This window comes from Ascaphus truei, chromosome 2, assembly GCF_040206685.1.
Source record: "Ascaphus truei isolate aAscTru1 chromosome 2, aAscTru1.hap1, whole genome shotgun sequence".
Taxonomy (NCBI): Eukaryota; Metazoa; Chordata; class Amphibia; order Anura; family Ascaphidae; genus Ascaphus; species Ascaphus truei.
The window spans coordinates 70,895,224-70,917,629 of record NC_134484.1 but is presented as its reverse complement, the minus strand read 5'-3'; the positions used below and the strand labels follow the sequence as shown (position 1 = coordinate 70,917,629).

Here is a 22,406-nt window from a genome sequence, read left to right as displayed (position 1 = left end):
TCACCGATGGTTAGCAGATGTGGCCTTGTAGATCTTAATGGATTCTCACTAATAAAAATCAGTTTTTTTCTCAGGATATCTGACTACTCTGTGCTAAGAGATTCCCATACCAACTATAATGAGTTTACAATTTCCTGACTATACAAGTGTGAGTAATGTCTTATCTATCCATGGCCAAATACAAATTTGTTTTGCTCCGTCAGGAATCATATTTTAGGTTTTTGAAACACCAACACATCCTAACTCTGTTCATTGTTCTCATTAGAAGTAATTGGAGGCTAGTCACTAAAGTTTAATGACTACAAATCTAGGACAGAACCAGTGCAAAAGAATTGCACCACATCAAAGAAGAAAATCCGGATTCCTTTTCCTTCATAAATACTATATGTTGTACTGGATTTGCACCAGTTTTTCAGCCAGGTGACTTTTATAAATAGATCTCTATGTGTTTGATCGAAAGATGGCACCAACTTCCCAGGCCAGCCAGTCTAGAACTCTTGCCAGCCCCTAAGATGGCGCCGTGGGCGTACTCTTAACCCTCCCCCTACCGTGACGTCACGGGGACACTACCAGTCTATTTACAACAGGGAAGATCTTATTAACCCAGTAGTTGACTGACGGTGGGTGGGGTCTTGAGAAACATGTGATCAGAAGAGTAGCGATTCTCGGGAGTACCCAGCAAACGGCGTATGTTTTTACTTATATTTGTACACTTGTTCTTCGCCTCCTACCAGTAATCTTTGTAGGGGGATACAGTGCACCTGCGCGCGCTAGGGACATAGGACTCTACCTGGCGCGGGGTGAGCGCGCGGCCCGTTGTTTTACCACCCGCGAGCGGCCGATTCCGAACGGTGACCGCGAGACGGAGGGAGGGCGGTTACACTTGGGACTCTGCGAGAGACGGACTTTCAAATTGCGAAATCGTTTGTCTTTGCCCGGAGCGCGCGGGGCGGCTGGGAGTGGGAAAGACATCGCCTTTTTTTATTGGAGAAGTGAACAGGAGGAAAGACCGTGCAGTGTGTTATCCCGGCGCCTCCGCTGCTGCTCCTTGTTTTCTCCGGTAAGTACCAGCCCTGAACTTGCATATCCTTCCCCGTCACTTGCCCCTCCGGTCAGCTTCCTCTGATAAAGCTCGCCCGTCTTCTTGGAGCAATTCACGGGCCTCTCATAAAACTTTTCCCCTTCCCCCGACGCCCTGCAGCTTTCCGCGGCCATGTTGAGGCCAAGTTAACATCGGGAGAGGTCTGTCTGCGCACTCTGCGGCGCTTCAGTAGTTTGTACAATGATTTCTTCACTTTAAATTGTTGAAGTGGGCACTGTGTTTGTGGCTATATAATATATATATACACACACACACACACACACACACACACACACACACACACACACACACACACACACACACACACACACACACACACACACCACCACCACCCCCCCCCCCCCACCGGCCTGTCAAGTCTCTCATAGTTTAAATTTGCCTCACGAAGTGCAAAACAGTGTCACTCGTTCCCCAAACCAAAGGCCCTCCAAACTTCTTTCTCACAGGGATTACGTTTATTTGTTACAGTTGTCGGTTTTCTTTATTTAGTCCAGTACTACACCTCAATATCCATCCATAGTATCACCTGTGTTTACAGACCTGTCAACTCGTGGAGCTGGGAGCAAGGGGAGAGATCCCCTTGCATGTTTATATTGTGCTTCTGCTATCAGTATGGTACTGTTTTTGTATGTCTAGCTCTCCCAGCTAATAAAATGATTCCTGGACTCCACTAATTTGGTCTCGCTGGTTTTTGGCATCAGTTGTTATATAATCTGCGGTAGTGTCACTGATCAAAATATCAGTGTCTTTCCATAAACTCCACTTGGGGGGGAGGGGTTGCCATTTGCAGGTTGACATATTTGCATTAACAGTCAGACCCTGATCTGGCATTTCCAAACTCCCAACAGCTGCATAGGGTTGTTTTTTTCCCCTTCTCCCCTATTCCCAGAGAGCAAAGTGCTGTTTGTGTCAGATTGTAATGCTCAGTCATATGACAGTAAGGGAGGTTGTGAAATAGTTTGTGAAGCATTTTGCGAGGAGTCGGAGCATTGAATGGGCAGTACTTGTATGGTACCTCAGACAACCTTTAATGGCACTTAATTGTTATCTGAATGTTGGTAGAGCAAGAAAGTTCTAAATATCACTACAATAATGAAGTATACCAAGTGGTAGTGAGAGTAGTAGTGGCTCAGTGAGTAAAGATACTGACTGTAAATACAGAGTTTTAATCGGGGAAACCTGGTTCAATTCTCAGTATCGTCTTCTTGTGACTTTGGGCAAGGACTGTGCCTGTAAAAATCCTATGTGCTGCATACTGCGCACTATAATGAAATTGTGAAGCGCTTTGCGTCCCATTGGGAGAAAATCGCTATACGATTTTAATGTTATTATTTTCTGGTTTTCAGCTGTGTGGTGCCATGTTCGTTATTCTGCATGGCATGGCGGGTCCATGTTGCTTATTTCATTTGTTTCGCTTAGTTCACTTGCCTGCCCTGGGCTGATCTGTGTTCTGACATCTGGGGACCCCAAGGTTTCCGAGATACAAGCAGCCGGCAAGTGCATGGAGCCAGGCTCTCTTTCGTAGCCAATAGAAAGGGAGATGACCGTGCCACTTTCAATTGATGACTCTGTGGATATATATACATATACAGAATGAGCTAGGCGCAGATTTGGAAACAATAAAGAAAAACAAGCATAGGGTAATATGTCTTGGTAGCTTAAGGCCGTGACGTCGCCGTCTGCGAAAGTTATGTTTCGCCGGGCGGCGGGGTCGCGGGATTCCGGCAATTTGATTTGTTCAATGGCTGTCACGTAACGCGACGGCCCTTGAAAAATCAAATTTTGCCGGCTTCAGATTTTCTCGGCATTGCTCTGTCGCCGTCGCGTGCACTATAAGCGCACGCGGCGGCGGCAATGTATTTATCGGGCGCCGGCACTATAAGCGCGGCCTTAATTAGTGATAACTGATTTAAACTACCAAGACATACTACCCTATGTTTGTTTTTCTTGTTTCCAATCAGCTCCTGGGGACAGTACATTTAAAAAAAACAAAAAAAAACCCACATATATTGCAATATTAAAAAAAAGGTTATGTATATATGTTACTCCAGCAAAATCGAAAAGTCATTTTACGGTGTAAAAAAAAAACATTTTACAGATAGGATCAGAAAACACAAAGTAACTGCTATAAATTAACAAGTGCAAACCCAGAAAAGTTATCAGTGACAAGGTGCTGGCTAAGAATGGCAACATTTCAGGCCCTGGCTGGCCCTTTTTCAAGCCACGTTCGTAATTTATATTACCAGTCCATTCTCCACAAAGAATTTAGGCTAAATTATAGTCTCAAGATCGATGCAGTCCGCAGTATAGGCGTCCTTTTGTAGCAGGGGTGCGCAAACTGGGGGTGGGCAAAATTTACTGGGGGAGTGCGGCGCTTACAGAGGCCAGCATTCTTCCCCACAACCTTTAAATTAAATGTCGAGCGCGCACGAGGTCTCTGTAAGTTCCTTACCTGGACAGCGGCTTCTGGTGATGCAACACGGCGTCAAATGATGCCACAGGTTACGTGATGTCAGAAAACACCAGGACACACAAGCTGTGGGGGGGGGGGGGGGGAAGGGTGGAGAGCAGAAAGGGTGGGTGCAGACAGCAGGCAGGGGGTGCATACAGAAAAGTTTGTGATCCCCTGCTTAATAGTGTAAGACCGGAAGTGATGTCAACAGTAAGAAGGCTATACGGGTGCTGTTGCAGTCCATTTGGTTTGATTTCAAGCAGAATGTGGAAGTAAACCAAAGATGTCCTTGTTGTGGAAAAGAACTCGAGGGCTAAAATACCCACAATGTGTACCAAATATAGTATTAAAAAAAAGTGTGTGCCGATCACGCACATTTTAAGTGAAACTTCTTTGACTTTTGTCACTGTTTTGTCACAGAAATTGTATTTGTAATGGTGATGTTTTTAATTTAAAAATCAAAACACAATTTAGTGCCAAAACGCAAAGAAGTTTTACTCAGAACGCGTGTTTTAGCTATTTGCACTTCTATATTTATAGTACCTGAATTCGTGTGTGTGTCTCTTTCTCTCTCTGTGTGGTGTGTGTGTTCTCGGTGTCCTGCCCCCCCCCCCCTCTCGTGACTCCCCCCACCTCCAGGGGAGCTGCAGACACGGGGGGTCTGTCTGAGTTCCCTCCCCCCGGGGGAGCTGCGGACACAGCTGTGCCGGAGCAGCCCCCCCTGGTGGAGGTACAGAGACATGGCCAGAGCAGCCCTCCACTCTCTCGCCCCCTGTCGGAGCTGTAGGATAGTATGATATTGATACACACACTATAGTATATATATATACTAATCTCCTATCTATCATACAGATTATTTCCCTTCGGTGTCCTCTCATCACCATGACAACACGAGGCCAACACACATGACGTCACTTTCGTTCACCCCTTGTTCTCTCTCTCTCCACATCTCCTTGTCTTTTCTCCTTGCTCTACCCACTCCGTCCGTCTCCCCCTCTCCTCTGATGACTCACCCGGTGACGGAGCTCTACTCGCTGGCCCACGCACACTGCTGCCACCGTGTCAATAAAGTTACATGAAGAGCGAGCCAATCAGGATGCATCATCGTGATGTGTGTGCGCGTGTGTCCGTCCCCAGCGCTGCCTTCCTCTTCTTTCCGGTGACTCCTCCTGGTGGAAGCTGTCAACACTGATGGCCTCTTCTGCCAGCTGTGACATCACTTGCGTCTCCATCAACTCCAATCACTGCCAGCCAATTTTCCTCATGTGGTAGGTGTGCCCAAAGAAGTTTCACTTCAAATATACAACGTGGGGGGAAAAAAAACATTTCCGAAAAATAAAGAAAATACAAAAATGGGGGGGAAAAGGATTTTGTTATAGGGAATTTAAAGGGATATATATGCCTTATCTAACACTGGCATCCTGTCTAATCACATTACCAAAGAAAAATATCGTTGGACACAAGTGTAGAGCCCAGAAAAAGATTTACCAGTGAGCAAACAAAATATCTAAACCATACCAGTTCAATGGAGTGTATTCTCATAGCACAAAGTGTTTGGTATATAAACACAAAATAAGTGATTCCAGGAGGACTGTGGCCCAGAATACAAATCAAAAAGTGGGGAGAGGGAGTGGAGAAATGTCAGAGCAACATGCCTGTTAGGGGGAGTAGTAATGTGAGGTATAACTGAATGATATGCTATGATCCTGAGAATAACCCGGTCCGAGGTGAAATTCAAGGGACGAAAAAATATAGCCACGTTTTGTTTGCATTATTTAACTTGTAGATCTACTCTTGCCCTTGCCAATGAGTTTTAAAAAAATATATAAATCTGATGCTCCGTTCAGGATATGAGTTTGAAATATTAAGGGTTCTGGAGCTTAAAATGTAACTCTCCCAGAGCCAACTACAGTCTAAAGTTTATGGTCAGATGTTAGAGATTTAACTAAATTATGATTTAAAATAAAATATACATATAAAAAAAGTTTTATAGCAGGGCATGGTTAGAGGGAAAGATACTACAATTAAGAGTTAAACTCATCAGCTTCTTGGGGGGGAACTTACTTATTTGTTTATAAAATGTTTTACGAGGAAGTAATACATTGAGAGAGACCTCTCGTTTTCAAGTATGTCCTGGGCACAGAGTTATGATGACAAATACATGGTTACAAATACATAGTTGCACAGTTAGGCCGCGCTTATAGTGCTGGCGGCACGACCGATGACGTCACCCATCGCCGTCACCACTAGCGAAAGTTATCATTTAGTCTTCAGCGACGTTGCTGGCGACAAGGCCACCGATGTCACGAAGGGGGCGGGGAGTAAAAATTAATTTACCCGGCTTCAAAATTTGTGGTCGCTCCGTCGTGCTTACTGTAAGAGCTTGCGACGGAGTCAATGAATTTTTGGGTCGCCGTCGCCAGGCACTATAAGCGTAGCCTAAGAGATAATGTTATAGGTGTATGTAACCGTTACAGACCAAATAAAAATGTGCAACAGCTTTAGTTTTGAAAGAACTTAGGCTGCGCTTATAGTGGCGGCGACACGACGATCGCTGGAAAATCAAATAGAGATGACTTCCAGCGATCGCGACCGATCCGTCGCGTTTATTATAAGCGGACGCAACAACAGCAATGCATTTGTTTTGCCGCGGCGTCGCCGGCACTATAAGCGCAGCCTTGGGCCTTGTCCATGGTAAGCGCTTGCTCGCTAAAGCGTGCTTACGCTCGCTCATGCGTGGCACTGAGCCCCTACAGCCGCAATTAGAGCGGCTTTAGTAGGGGCTCGCCTACGCTTCCGCAAGTAGGTCTCAGCAGATTTTTTAATTCACGCGCTTGCCGGAGCGCAGGGCCGGTCACGTGAGCGGTTCGCCCAATGAGGGCGAACCAGCTCCGTGACATCACTGGCCCGCCCCCTGACGGCGCGCAGGGCAAGCAACCGCAAGGCCAGGGAAAGCACCCGCTTTCCCTGAGCTTCAGCGCGCCTCAACACGCAAGCGAAGAGCCTAGCCGAGGCCTTAGACTGGTGACGGCTGTGAGAGTCTCCGGTAGATTGTTCCAGTTTTGGGGTGCACGGTAAGAGGAGGAGCGCCCGGCTTCTTTGTTTAACCATGGGAACATGAACAGTCTTTTAGAGTCAGATCTCAGATAAGTGCTGCATGTGGTAGGGGTGAAGAGCTTGTTCAGATAGACAGCTTGCTTGCCCAGAAAGTGTTTGAAGGCAAGATAGGAAAGATGAATTTTGCGCCTAGACTTGATGCTCTAATATAAAAGTTTCATTCAGACGTATCTGTCATGCAGTAGCTGCAAAGGCAAATAAGATCTTATCTGGCATTAAACGGGGATGGATGAGAAGTAAGCATAATTATGCCCCTCTGTAAAGCATTAGTAAGACCAGACCTTGCATATGGAATACAGTTTTGGGCACCACTACGTAAAAAATACATTATGGAACTAGAAAAAGTGCAGAGAAGAACCACCAAATTAATAATGGGGATGGTAAATTTGATTTGAGGGGCTAGCTAATTTTGATTATTTTATATTAGAAAAGAGGCATGCAAGAGGGGCTATAACTATATATAAATATATTTGGGGACAATACAAGGAGCTTTCAAAAAACTATTCATCCCAAAGGCAGTTTAAACGACACCTGGTCATACCTTAAGGTTGGAGGAATGGAGATTTAACCAGCAACAAAGGAAAGGGCAGTTAAAATGTGGAATTCATTACCCATGGAGGCTGTGATGGCAGATACAATAGATATGTTAAAAAAGGTTGGACATCTTTTTAGGAAGGACAGATATACAGGGGTATACCAAATAAATAAAAGTGGGACGGATGTTGATCCAGGGAGAAATCTGATTGCCATGGAAGGAATTACATTTTCCCCTTATGAGACAGCATTGGATGAGTTCACTGGTTTTTTTTTTCTGTTTGCCTTAATCTTTATCCAAATACTGTAAATACAAATATAGGATAAGTATCTGGTCGAAATTTAGCGTAGGTTGAAATTGATGAAAATGTCTTCTTTCAACCTCATCTATAATGTAACTATCTTTTCTGCTAGAAAATGTAGTAATATTATATCGTTGTCACCTATGGAGCGTTGAAGGCAAAACAATACATTCTTTGATATTTCTGTACTATTTCATACGTTTCCAGAAAGGAATAAAAAATGTTTTGAAGGAAAGGAGAATCTAAATATATATACTAAGCGCTCAACCTATTTACATAACGTGATAACAACCATCATAAATAAGTCAGTGTAGAATAACAATTACATGTGAAATCGATAAACCCTAAATACGTGAGGATCAACCAATAATGCAAGGAAACCCCACAATCAACCAAGAGTGAATGGGGGAGTGGCTGCCTAAGGATATAAAACAAGCCTATCCATAAGGCTATAGACAAAATGGCAAACAAGAGAAAAAGTCCTTGGCGCACTACAAGGTATGATAAACCTGGTGTATAAGTTCCTAAATTCTCTGAATAAGGGAACAGTTCGTAGATCTCACAGGTGGTCTTTCAGAAATTCTTTGCTGGTAAATGTGTATCTGAAATCAGACAAAACAAAGGAACCATTGCGCAGTACTCTCTGATATTGAAGATCACACCCACACAGCTACTAACTACTTACATAAAAGTAGATAGTCAAGGGCCTTGAAAGGTATCTTTAGCTTGTGCTCTGGTGTGCAAGACTGGATAGCAGTGGGTCTTCAGATGGTAATAGCCCTCTCCACATGGATCAATCACAGTCGCGGAATATGCATAAAAAATGCCAATGGTATGATACCATAACACAATTTAATAAAACAATAAGGATCAACAGCACATGCACTCGCATGCTACACGACCCTGTGAACGGATTACAAAGTGCCGTCCGCAGGCTTGAGAAGATGCTGCGCGGTGTATAGAGAGGCTAAGTCCCGCGTCTGCCGCCTCCTCGCGGCCGCGACTCGGAGCGCCAGGTCCACCTCCGATGACGTCACTATTACACCGCCGCTCCTCTCAGCCGGCTCACGCACACAGTATCACGTCCAATCTAAACTCCACCCTACGCGCGTTTCGTGACTACTGATGTAAATTACTGCTGAAGAAGTGACGTCAGTCACGAAACGCGCGTAGGGTGGAGTTTAGATTGGATGTGATACTGTGTGCGTGAGCCGGCTGAGGAGAGGAGCGGCGGTGAAAAGCATAATTATCTGTAGTCAAATAATTTATTTATTTTATTTAGAAAAATATTTTACCAGGAAGTAATACATTGAGTTACCTCTCGTTTTCAAGTATGCCCTGGGCATAGTTAATATGACAAATAATACATGGTTACAAATACAGTTACATAAATGAACAGGGTATACATTATATACAATAAATTGCTTGTCTGATAATGTGCTTATCTGATTTAGTAATCCTTCTTAAAATGTTAAGATGGTCTATTAAACATTTAGCAAGTGAAATTCTCCAAATTAGTATGCTGTCGTATGTACGTGTCTTCGAAAATGGCAAATTACTCCTCCAGTACAGCACATTATTTGACATTTTTTTTTTTGTGTGTCTATCTCAACCACAATATGAATGAACCCTTGGCATATTGCTATAAGAGAGAGAAAAACGTATGCGCTTCATACTCTATAAACCATACATTTTAAACGTAGGTATTCGCTTTGATACACTTCGTTACTTTTGCAATTTCCACTGCATGGCTCATGTCGTTCTTCCAATACATGAGCTTCTCATTGTTCATGTATTTCAATAGTAGAAAACATGATGACGTAGCACTCTGGGCAAAGAGGCAAATTCAAATAGTCACACATGGTCCCAGACTGAGTGGATATCATAAAATCTACAAGCTTTATTGACAAACATTTATACAAAGTGTATATGGATCCAACGTGCAAAGTAGCCTACATCTTGCATTTCATTTCCTTCTCTTCCCCCCCCCTCTCTATCCTCACCAGTGTTCACACTTTAGTGACGCAACTTCTAATTCTGATTTACAGCCGTCAAAAATATTTAAGATGTCAATGTGTAAAATGTGTAGCTTTAGTGGCAGTAAGCAGCAGTCATTTTTTTTTCTTTCATAAAAAACCTTGTTGATCAGAAAAGGTCCTTAAACCTTAACCTCCTACTACAATTTAAGGCACACTGTTTAATCCATAAGCTACAGGAAAAACAAATTGAGAAACAAGTTTTATCTACACAGAAAATTAGACAGAAATACAGATAGTGTAGGAGAATCAATACAAAAATATGAAATACTTTTCCTCAAAGCAAAATATCGGAGAAATGATTTTACACATGCATGCTCCTCACATTTTAAATAACATCTCCTCCAGAACCCAAGAATTAACACGTTTCATGCTTCTTGACTTTGTGAAATGCATTTTCTTTGTTTTCTATTAAATTTGCTTTTCCTATGAAGGCAGTGTTCTGCACTGCATTACATACTTACAGAACAAAATTGGTTTCGTCTAGATATTCATTCTATTGTGAAAGGAAAATGAAAATATAAGAAATTGCTTTTGAAAATATCAAGAAACATGGATATATTTAATGTATAAAAGAGGTTGCTGGATTGTGTATGTTATTATGCAGTGATGTAAGGCTATTATTTGGCATGCTGTGATGTTGCTCCCCCATTTTAATGAAGCTTCTACTTGCTATTCATATGAAATTAGATCAGAGACTTTACTGACAGACGGGCGTCTTTTTAGAGCATATTGAGTAAGGACAAAATGTCGGGATCCAGCAACCTCGTACTTGGGTTATCTCACTGTGATGTGTTGATTGTAATTTTATGTGAATAACCGATAACGAAAGAGTAGTGTGTGATCACCCAAATTGGAGGTTAGTGAATCTTCCCCTGTGAGTGGTCTTTCATGTTGGAGGTAGTGTGTTGTGCTTCCTCTCCCCTCTCCTCCCCCGCTACAAGAACATTGTTGCATTGTTTTGTTTTTTTAAATGTAATTTTTGTTTTATTGCTGGTTCTGCAGCTGAGAAGGGATTTGTATAAAACTTCTGGCAGGAGAAGTATATTGACAAATCACATTTGGTGGCCAGAGTCGGGGACTGCATTTTGCCACCAGCTTTACACTTGATTTTCTCATTTTAAAGGTATTTTTAGATTTTGGTAGCTTGTTGACTCCTACATGCCAACATGCTTATTACAAGGTGCAAAACTCCCAGTCTTACAGACTGTATAAGCCTGTTAAAGGTCCAATCCCCAGTAAATTTTGCATAAAATGTTTAGACTTTTGCGATGTAATGTTGTATCAGCCTGCAATTTTATAAATAGGTGGACGACTACCACTCGGTTGTTTTTTTTTTTTTTTTTTTTTTTTTTTTTTATTGCTTTTATTTGCTGTGGTTTTGTAAACCAAAATGTTTAGAGAAGTACACAAGTTCAATACATTTACCAGATTTTAGCTAACACTAAAACTGAAAAGTATGTCTTCATAATCTTCTGCAGTCTATCTATCCTATCTATCTATTCTATCTATCTATTCTATCTATCTATATCTCAGTTAATTGTTATAACTTTCCTTTCGGTACATTTCAAATATAATTTACACCATAATCCTATTTAAGTAGGTTGCCACATTCACTGTATGCAAATAACTTATTTTGTGAGATCCAATGAAGAATATGGGCACAACAGGAGAAAAGTAAATAATAGCATGGATTGTAGGCAGGTTTTTTTGTATCGTTTTTGAAAGGTTGTTTACATTTTTGTGGTTGTATTTTGTGAGAAGTAAATGTTCTGCATGTCACGTTGTTGTTGTTTATTCTGCCAAGGCTTGGCATTATAATGTAGGGTGAAAATAAATGTAATGTTTTCTGTTCAGTATTTTTAATTATAAATGTACTTATTAGAGAAATAAAAAGATGTACATGTTAGAGTAGTTTTGTGTATAAAAATATGTAAAAAAAAATAAGCTTCTGTACTAAAGTGGCTTTAAAAGGTATCTATAATGACCTCCGAAATATTGTAACACACAGCCAACATTAAAAGAAAACCAAGATTCAAAATAGTCACAGCCCATAAAGTGAAATAGAGTAAGAGAAAAAAACCTGTCACAGGAGACCAGGACCTTTTTAACAAATGTATACAGTACATGGATCATTCAGTAGGCAAATCGAAGCAGTGGAATAAAATGAGGTTTATTCAGGTAAATCCGCGTACACACAGTGAAATACGAAGATACAGGAAATATACACCCTAGCTGGGGGTGAAATCTGGGATAGAATAGGTGCAGGGTGCCCGCTTCGGAGGGCTTACCCTGACCGGGATTTATACCCAGGCTTCCTGGTCCTCTTTTCGGCTTCAGTTCCTGACCGCGATGTTCCAAAACGAGAACTTGGACTTCGCGTCTAACTTAGGGCCGTTCGTGTGTGTGTGTAATAATATTTAAAAAATAAAAATAATTATTTAATTTTGACTCACATACACACACACACACACATACAAACAGCGCACATTACAGCGCCGGTAGCGGCACAAAATCATTCATTTCCTCATCTTCTCCCTCGTCGGTCCGCTCCAAGCTCCCTGCCGTGTGCGCGCGGGCACTATTATAGAATGGCTGGCTGTCCTCGGCCAACTAAAACTGCCGCGCGCGCGCTGCATAACACACGCCCGCACTGTAGAACCAGCCTTAGTCTCTGCAGGGCAGACTTTCCTAGCTTCAAAACAAAGCCGGTTGCTCTGCTATTATGAACAGAGAAAGTCCGCCCTCGCGTCATCGACTCCAGCCACAAGACGGTCTGGTTCTCTGGCTGGGGCTTCTCCTTACATACCTTCCGCTGTTCTATGATCAGCATGGAGGAGCGACCAATCAGAGGGTGGGAATTCCTCCCCGCCAGCCAATACGAATAGAGGCTTGTCCTTTGGCTGATGTCAGGAGTGGGCATGCCAAACCGGCTTGGGATGCCCTGTGGGCAGGACATACAAATTGACCAATGGGAAACGTGCCGACATTCTGCCACTTCCCTCAGTCAACCGATTGCCACCTAGTGGGCAGGCTCCACTGAGTCTGGCAGACCAGAGGATCCTCCCCGCAGGGGGTCTCTGTTCTCCGGACTCAGTACTCCGCCCTGCCCCGGCCACTTAGCACCCCGACACCTCAACATCCCGTCTCCCCTTCGAACTACAATGTCTCTCCAGACTTCCCGGCACCTTTGTTTATGCCTGGGCTGGCTGAATAGACATTTATAGTAAATGCACAACTCATAATAAAATATGTTTTATTACACAATATCTCTTGGGGAGACCCATATCTTTGTGGGAGATGGATCTGGGATAACTGGGCTTGAAAACCAGGAGTCTGGGGGGACACCGGGCAGCCCCCTGTAATTCCACTCGCGTACTGGAAAATAGTGCCTGCACGCTGGGGAGAATTGGGGGACTACCTGTATCTTTGCCCCCCCGAACTCCTGCAAACAAAATAATTGCATTTTGACCCAAATATCCCACATAAAACTTACACACAAGAAGTTTCACGTTTCTAGGGCAAAGGGAACATGTAAACAGGAAAAGCAGGGGTCACTTTATTTTTCATGTATAGTCCCTGGTCTATGGTGCTAGGTAGCTGCCAGGGACCCCACGATTTCAGGGGTAACCAGGTGGGCTTAAACCTTTATTGTGTAGCCTGGTTACCCACTCCCTTTACAACCCCCCCAAAAATCATTAAGATCCCAAGTCTTGTTCGAGAGTTTTTATGTTGAGAATAGTTTTCTCCGTAAAAATTCTTAATCCCATTTTTGCACTTGATATTCAGGTGCACACGTCAGTACATTGTGTAATGACTTTCCTTTTAATGCATGTTGAGAAATATTAGTCATTTTTTTCCCCTAAAACATGTAAATATTACAGATGGTTTAGTCTTGACTACATACAGGGATAAAAAATCCCAGGTGCCTAAAATTTTGCTTCAGGCACCTCCTGTAGCAGCGGTCACTGACTGCTCAATCAGCGCGGCACTGCTTAGTCTGGCATAAAGTGGGTGTAGAACTGAGCAGGTAGTAGCGAGGTGCAAGGTGTGGGGGAGGAAGCAAAGGGAGTCAGAGAGCTTGAGCAGTTTGCCCAGCCATCTTCTGTCACAGCGTCTCCCCCTGACACTTAGAATAATGTGGCAGGGGCAGCAGTGTGTTTCAGCGATGCACACTGACAAATACACCCTAACATACAGAGAGGCCGATGAGGGTGGAGGATGAAGAGCCCTCCCATCACCCTGCCGCTCAACAAAACTTTGGCTCATAATTGTAAAAAAAAATTCCACCCCTGCCTATATAGTGTAATGTACATATAAGATTACATACACTACATCTGTTCTGTTGGATGATAAAATTCTTCATCTTAGAACAATTTTTTAAATTGCAGAATTGAAGAACACCCAACACGAGTATGTATAATTAAAATCCGTATCACATCTAGAATTTCTAAAACCTGTTTGGAATTTTAGAAGCTTCAGGTGTGGTTTTTAAAAGACTATTGGCCTTATTCTATGTAGTACAATAGTGCCAATTTGAAACTACCGCAGGGAAAGCTCCATTGATTTTGATGGGGCTTTCAATGCGATGATGCTGGATCAGCACTGTAGTACTCAGGGCCTTATGCTAAAAAGTATCCTCAAAATATGCCACCCCACCCCTCCTGATTTAGATTCAAATGTTATTTTCCTTACAGGTCTGCTTATCATTTCTATATGTATATTATTTGTACAACAGCTCTGACTACGAATATGAAACTATGTACTGTTACATGTCAAACAATTCAATACAATTTGAGTTATAACAAATAAAATGTAAAATAATACTTTTAGGTGAATTTCCAAACTATTGAATAGGATTCATTTCTAGGACACCTAAATATTTGGCTAGAGGGGCTTTTTCTATATCATCTCAAGCAGCCAATTGGGGCATTTTCAGACTAAACCACCTTGGCTGATAAGCCCCCAATTGTGTGTCCTGTAGCATTTGTTAATAAGCATTGTGGTTTGGGTGTAACTTTACTTTATTGTGACCTTATTTCTTTTTCTTTTTTTTTTAGGGCTGTTAAAGAAGATGGTGGATCGTTTAGCAAACAGTGAAGCAAATATGAGGCGTATAAACCTAGTGGAAAACTGTTTTGGAACAGCTGGTCAACCTTTGGCTATTCCTGGCAGAGTTCTCATTGGAGAAGGTGTGTTAACAAAACTTTGCAGGAAGAAACCTAAAGCTAGACAATTCTTCTTGTTCAACGATATTCTAGTCTATGGTAATATTGTTATACAGAAGAAAAAATATAATAAGCAGCACATAATTCCCCTTGAAAATGTGACAATCGACTCCATGCAAGATGAGGGAGAACTGCGGAATGGGTGGCTCATCAAGACTCCTACTAAATCATTTGCAGTTTATGCGGCCACAGCTACAGAAAAATCAGAATGGATGAGTCACATCAATAAGTGCGTGTATGATTTAATATCCAAAAGTGGAAAGACTCCTAATAGCGAACATGCTGCAGTCTGGATCCCAGATTCTGAGGCCACTATTTGTATGCGTTGTCAGAAAGTAAAATTCACTCCTGTTAGCCGCAGGCATCATTGTCGAAAATGTGGTTTTGTAATTTGTGGGCCTTGTTCTGAAAAGAAATTTCTTCTGCCAAGCCAGTCTTCCAAGCCTGTGCGGGTTTGTGATTTCTGCTATGATGTTCTATCTGTTGGAGAATTGACTGCCTCTCAGCCTGGAAGTTCAGACTTATTTTGCCAGTCCCCCAAATCAACAAATAATTTGTCTGATGATGACGATGACGATGATGACAGCAGTGACTAAGCTAAAGTAACACACAGTTTTTTTGAGCTGCTTCTAGGAGGGGATGTTATAGTCTTCATTGACTACAGTATCTGTAAACCTGTATTAGCCATATGTTTTTGCCTGAGAATATTTACTACATGTGCCTCCTAAAAATCCTTATGGTTTCTTCAGGGATGAACTATACATTTTAAATATGAATTTTACGGTTTCTTCTGTACAGTATTTCCTGGTAGCACTGTAGATTTTGAAAAACTGCTACGCTTGAGTTTGCTTTCACTTTGTTTAAACACATGATGGTTTTGTTTCTGATTTTTTTTTTTTTTTAAGATAATTGAAGCAGTTGGATAATAACCTTTTAATAAATGTTTGATTTATAAGACAATTGTTTTAAAAATCTCAAATCATATTTTGTAGCACAAACCAAGTTGTATTTTGGGAGTACAAATGCGTTAAACCTAATACCGACCACGATGTGCCTTATCACTGCTAAAATTTGACAAATATACTTTTACTTTGTAATTGACATAATCACATGTATGTGCTGGTTCAAACTTTGACACTAGGAATAAAACATTGATCCACGTACTGTTGAGAAAACAGTCTGCTTTGTAAGCGTTTGTTTTGCAGACTTGTTTATACCAAATGTAATTGTAACTATATAATCCTAGAGACTACAATCAATCTGTATAGGTTTTTTTCATTTAACTTTTTAGGTAAAATTGCGGGTAAAATATTAGAGCTAATGAAACTGCTGTTAAATAGTGACCATAGTTAAATAATTTAGTCGTCACGCTTTACAGTAAACTTTTGTAGATTGGCAATTTGTGTGCGTTGCAACCATCTTTAAAGCAGTAACTTTCCAAAGTCTTTTTTAAAACCTTTTTTATATCAACATGCTGTTAATACTAACCAGCACTATGTTTCTCTATGGCCAAACATCATTATGCAAGCTACTGTTTAGTTTCAAACTGATGTTGTATCCTTCTAGTTGAAGAACAACCTTCTGCCATTCCTGTTTTCATAGGAATTTCAGTTGATTACATAGACAAGCCATAGTTATGCAATGAACCAAACCATTTATTTTACAACATTCAAAGGATCTAAATGAAAGGATAGAGATCTGAATTAATGTACTACAACAAACATTTCAAAAGTGCAGTTCCATTAAGCTGATCTTTTCGAATAAGATAGGGTTATGAAAGCATTGTTGTAGTGACCTTTTAGAAGTGTCATTTTTTTTCCCCCTACTTTTTGTCCCTAACATTTTTTTTTTTAAACTCTGACCTTATCACTGCAGTTTGTCATTGCTGCATTTGTTCCTATGTAATGCATGCAAGACTAACTCTTAAGCAGTACTGTATGTATTGTGTTGTCCATGAATTGTTTTTCTAATTTTGTTCTTATTTTGAATCTGTCACATTTCTGGAAGTCTTATCTGGCTTGTGAGAGAGCAATATATTGCGGACCGAATACAAAGGCTGCTCTAAAAGGCAATTTATGATGCTCTCTTTAAATGAAAAAGACTTGGTGATTTTAACCATTTGTTTATGATTCCTACACTTATTACTGGTCTAGTAATGCTTTTCTACTGACCTGGACTGTTTCTAAGCTGGGATATTTGATAGCTTTAATTTGAGCTCGTAGGTCTAAATTTGCAAAGCTATTAAACCTATCTTAAGTTTCACTTTCCTGAAAGTGTTATTTAATGGACTACACCTTTGAAATGTGACTGAACGTGTATCTTTCCAAAGTATATTCATAAGCCATGCTCTATTTTTGGAGCCTTTGAAAAATAAATAAATTCTAGTGAAGATTTAATAATTTTATGCAATGAGCATCATAATAACATATAGGTTGATGTGCCATTTCAATTCCCTTGTTAATTTGATTCAGGTGCCCTCATATGTAGCCATTCTGAAGAGTACCCAAATGATCTAGAGCTGAATTCATAAAGCGGCATACATTCAGGGTAAATATTGAGAAATGTTTCTCTCTATCATGGGCAGAAGAAAGTGTTTTTTTTTTTAATGACCACAGTACAATTTTAAGCAAATCACTTATTTGAAAGGGGACATTCCATATATAAAAGTAAATGGAAATAAAGTATACTTTGTTAAATTACATATGAATGTGTAGTGTCTTAAGTCTCAGTATATATCGTACACTCTGATTGAACCCCTTTGCTGCCAGAGTGACCCATCTTTGTTCTGGGGTACCAAGCCCTTTAATGGAGAATAATACATTGCTTTTAAAGCAAGATCTCCCACAAAAGAGTTCTGTTAAATGGAATTTATTGTGGAGATCAATTTTAATGTTGTTAATTAGTTATTTCCTTCCAGTTGTTGCCATTATTCTATTGCATTAATGTATGAATGACTGTAGCCCTTTTAACTTACCTGAAAACCTTTCAGCAACTGTTCTCCTGAATGTAACTACATAATTTAAAGCGTGGCTTTGCTTAATATGGCAGCAAAAGAACTTCCAAATGGTTAATCAATAAGAAGCATTTGTAAAGTGGATTGTTTTAAATGTAAATATACACACTTTTCTATATTATGTTCTAATAGGCGTAGGAATTTTATTTATAACACATTGATAATTGCAACTTTAATTTTTATATCAAATGTATGGAGTAGATTCAAATGTGCTTGTTTGTTTTCACACAGTTCTAATGCCTGTTTAAGCAGAATGGCTGAGAATGTGTACCCCTGGCAAGTGGGGTTAGGCACATTGCTGCTGTAAACCATATGTATGTAGACTCTTTACGGAGATGTTTTTAACCCTGTGGGTGTCCAGCACCATAGTGCTACTGATATTCTTGTTTTAGTGATTAGGGTGAACATTGCAGTATAAGTAATCAAGATATTACATGCATTATTTGGGCTTATACCCTTTAGTGGATATGATTATTGAAAATGGATTTGAAAATAAAGTCCGCTATTGCAGTTCTTTAAGTAGCAAAAAGTCTTAAATAGACACATTTTGTCAAATGTACCCATAAAGTAAAGAAAATCTAAAAACAAGTAGGTTATCATAGGTAAAAAAAAAAATCCGACAACCACACACAAGTTAAGTTATATTGAAATGTAATGGTTTACATCTGTCTCTTCCTGTGATAACATTTATGACTGCCTGTGTTTGGATCCATTTGTCTGATTTGATACCTGAACTTTCTGGCTCAAAAGTTACAACACCAAAGTGGAGATTCCCTATTCTCATTTTTATTAGTTTTAAACTTCAATTTCTTAAATTAATATTAACAAACATTGTTTGAAAGTTTTTGCAATGGATGAAGCACACAGGAGCCTTGAATGTAAGTAATGGTCCTTTCTTCATACACCAGGTGTAGGGTCTGAGGAAAGAACACCTGGTCCTGAAACGTTACATTTTGCCTGCTCTTATGATTTGAATACAGAGTAAGTTTACTTACATTCAAGGCTCCTGTGTGCTTCTTCCATTGCAAAAACTCATACTATTCTGGATCCAGCTTTGAATCTCACTGGAGGGTGAGCACCAGTTAGGGAATCTTTCATTTACTTTATACAAACAGCGGTGTGCCACTATTCCTATATCTTGAACAAACATTGTTTACAAGAAGCATAGTTACATTTTAAGGTGTCCCGAATGCAGCATCTGTGTGCACGTACGTGACTTGTGTATGTAAAAGGGTCTAAAACATCCAGTTATGCAGCTGACTCATTTACCTCATTGCATGGCCCTCAAAATGAGCAATATTTCCCCCAAAAAGTCCCACTACACATGAATATGCTTCCACCACCAAGAATAATTTAATGCCTTAACATAAGGAGTCCCTGGTCTCCTGTTTACTAGAAAAAAATATCTAACACAAAACCCAATCTAGCAAAAAGTGTACGAAAATGCAGTTAATTTCTTCTAAAAAGTACTACGTTCAGTTACTGCCCAAAGACAGCACTTATATTAAATTTAATATGAAAAATGGTACAGTGCTTAGTTAAAGGGTTGCATAAAACATACAATATATGAATGCAGACAGGTTCATAACATGAAAGACCAAAAACAGTCTAATACATTACCACCTGTTTGACTACAAGAGGTCGTGAGATTGAAATATGAGAATTCACATGTTATGGACTTAACACTCTGAATTCTAGTTTTGATACTGAAATACAGGATTTTTTATGAACAAAACTTTGGCCTGTTACAATAAGCCCCACCTTTTTGTGGGTGAGTCTGATCTGTCACACATCAATCTCTTGTGACCTATGGCTGGGAGGAAGAATGATTTCTTGAACTGAATTGCCTCAGAGTATAAAATAGCATATAACTCCCTGTAACCCCTAGAATAATGTTAACTTCACTGTTGTATTTTTTTTTTTTTTAATTATGATTAAAATACGATTTTTTTTATTTTTTTATTTTTTTGATAGGCTAATTTTAATATTTGAGGGAGACAACACCTATCTGACGTGCACTCGGGTAATACAGCTAAACCCCTGTTATAATGCGATCCGTTACAACGCGAATCCGCTTATAATGCGATGCAAGTGTGGCTCCCAATTTTTGTATTTATGAACACTTTACAACATGATTATTGGTATCTTAAATACTTTATTGTACAATGCATAGAATTGTACATTATGTCTTATGCGATCCGCTTATAACGCGATGTGATTCTTTGAACCTCAAGCACAGCGTTATAACGGGGTTGAGCTGTGTGTCCTTGTGAAGAACATTATATTTTAATTTTTACCTTTTTGTAAATCTGTGAAGATATGAATAGTCTGTTTAGTCACCTCTGGCCAGAGAGCCCATAAACTGTGACGATGCATGCGATTCAATCCCTTTGGTTGCTGTATCAACACAGTTTAAGGACATTAACGGGACATTGGACATCGGGTATTATGGTATTGACTTGCCTTTTAAGGAGTACCCCAAGAATGCAGTGACAAGTAGATATTCAGTGACATTTGCTATTGTGCTGTTTTTGTATTGAGCTACTAAATGACTGTTAGGAGATGGTTACATGTCTGTTTTTTTTTTTGTTTGTTTGTTTTTGTTTTTGTTTTTTTATTCATTCTAGAAAACTTCAATGTTTCAGAAATGTGTTTAATATATAATCATGTTTGCAGTATTTCTATGGCTCTTACCATTCTCTGAAATTGTAATGGAAACGCATATTAGTACAACCTTAAACTGGTGCTGTAACAGCTCTGTTAATTGTATGTTCTGCATTGATATTGATCAAGTGCACCTTTTGATGTGGTAGTTCTCACTTCAATAAGATTACACATATTGTTTATTTTTTTTTTTAGTTTAGTATTCCAAACAGGATTTTGAATATGCAGTACAGGCATACCCCGCATTAACGTACGCAATGGGACCGGAGCATGTATGTAAAGCGAAAATGTACTTAAAGTAAAGCACTACCTTTTCCCCACTTATAGATGCATGTACTGTACTGCAATCATCATATATGTGCATAACTGATGTAAATAACGCATTTGTAACAGGCTCTATAGTCTCCCTGCTTGCGCACTGCTTCGGTACAGGTAGGGAGCCGGTATTGCTGTTCAGGACTTGATGATAGGCGCACTCGTGAGCTGCCGTTTGCCTATTGGGTGATATGTACTAACTCGCGAGTGTACTTAAAGTGAGTGTACTTAAAGCGGGGTATGCCTGTATAAAACAAATTGCAATTTTTTTGTTTTTGTTTTTTAGTTCAACCAAAATTCAGGTAAACCCTGAATGTCTGTAAGGACAGATTAGTATTTCCACATATAATATAAGTGGTATAGCAAAGGTGTCTGAATGCACAAAGTGGATGGTGTATTGCACAATGTTAAATATTAGATTAAGTTTGAAATGGGGGGTATTTAATAAGGTGTTTTTTTATTTTATAAACTAGGATCCTAAATAAATACTATGCTCATCATGTTAATGAAACACAATTCAAAGGGACTTTATTGGCAATACGCATTGAGACGGTTTCCTGTACTTGGACACCGTTTTGAATATTTTTGTATGATTTCTGGTGAAAATGTTTATTGGATTATACTTGTTAAATGCTGCAAAAATGTTTTTCGGTTGATATATCTGGAGAGGTGCTATATCTCCCCCTTTTGTCATGTCAATTTTTTTTTAATGTAAATTATTAACCTAAATCTTGTAGCACTTTCCTGATAGACTATTAAGTATCTTCTATGGCTGTATTTCAAACTGTTATAAATAAAACTGTTACTTTAACAACTACGGTTGCATTCATGAGTACTTTTTAGTATTATTTTAAATAAGTGTTTTACATCTTGATCACTTTTTAAATCGGATCAATATTTTTTAACCCTTTCTCAGCCAGCAGGTCCTGCAACACATTGCAGAGATGAGTTGCAGGCTCCTATGGCAGCAACCGGGTTGAATAAAGTACTGTATATCCTGCCAGTATAACCTGAAGTTTAGGGTAACTTTTACTACTGTACTTGCTGTTCTTGTCCATCCTTAACATTGTCGCCTTTTGTGATGTGCTTGCACATATAAAGTGTGCCACTGTTGTTGGGCAAACTTTGACAGCCACCCTTTCTACACTCACCTTATTTAAAGTCCTATTGTAACTAAAAATAAAGAAAACATTTCAGATGTTCAAAAAGTGATTTTAAAAGTACTGTATTTGTCTATTTTATTTTTATAGCACTATATAAGCCACCCAGAATATACATATAAACTGTTTGGTATAGGTGAAAAACATTGCAGGTTCTGCAAGGTGGCTCCATTTTACACACACTATTTTAGACTAATGGCATGATTTTGGGAGTGAACATGAACATTTTAAGCTTTGTTTACTATACTCATTACTGTGAGTGCTATCTCTTTAACCACTCTAAAGCCCGTAATATAGTGGGCACGCGGACGTTATAGTTGGCTGTGGTTCGCCAGCCATTGTATGCTAGGGCTGCGCACGTCAGTGAGCGTGGAGCCGGTTGACAGCGGAGAAGACTCCGAAAAGTAAGTATTCGCTCCGCTACCACAATGTATATATGTTTGTGTGCACAATATTAATAAATCATTTATTCTCACAGCGTGT

The 22,406-nt window shown here is 40.0% G+C and overlaps 1 protein-coding gene across 2 annotated transcripts; it reads left to right on the top strand.

Moving 5' to 3' along the window:
- Window positions 1-592: 592 nt before the first annotated feature.
- Window positions 593-21,578, top strand: PLEKHF2 (pleckstrin homology and FYVE domain containing 2). 2 transcript variants are annotated; one of them, XM_075582690.1, is made up of 2 exons: window positions 593-1,060; window positions 14,604-21,578. In XM_075582690.1, exon 2 carries the CDS (start codon window positions 14,618-14,620, stop codon window positions 15,365-15,367), a length of 750 nt encoding a protein of 249 aa, XP_075438805.1. In that variant the 5' UTR covers window positions 593-1,060; window positions 14,604-14,617; the 3' UTR covers window positions 15,368-21,578. The 2 variants fall into 2 exon arrangements, with proteins under 2 accessions (XP_075438805.1, XP_075438806.1); XM_075582691.1 differs by lacking the exon at window positions 593-1,060 and adding an exon at window positions 4,482-4,822.
- Window positions 21,579-22,406: the final 828 nt, after the last annotated feature.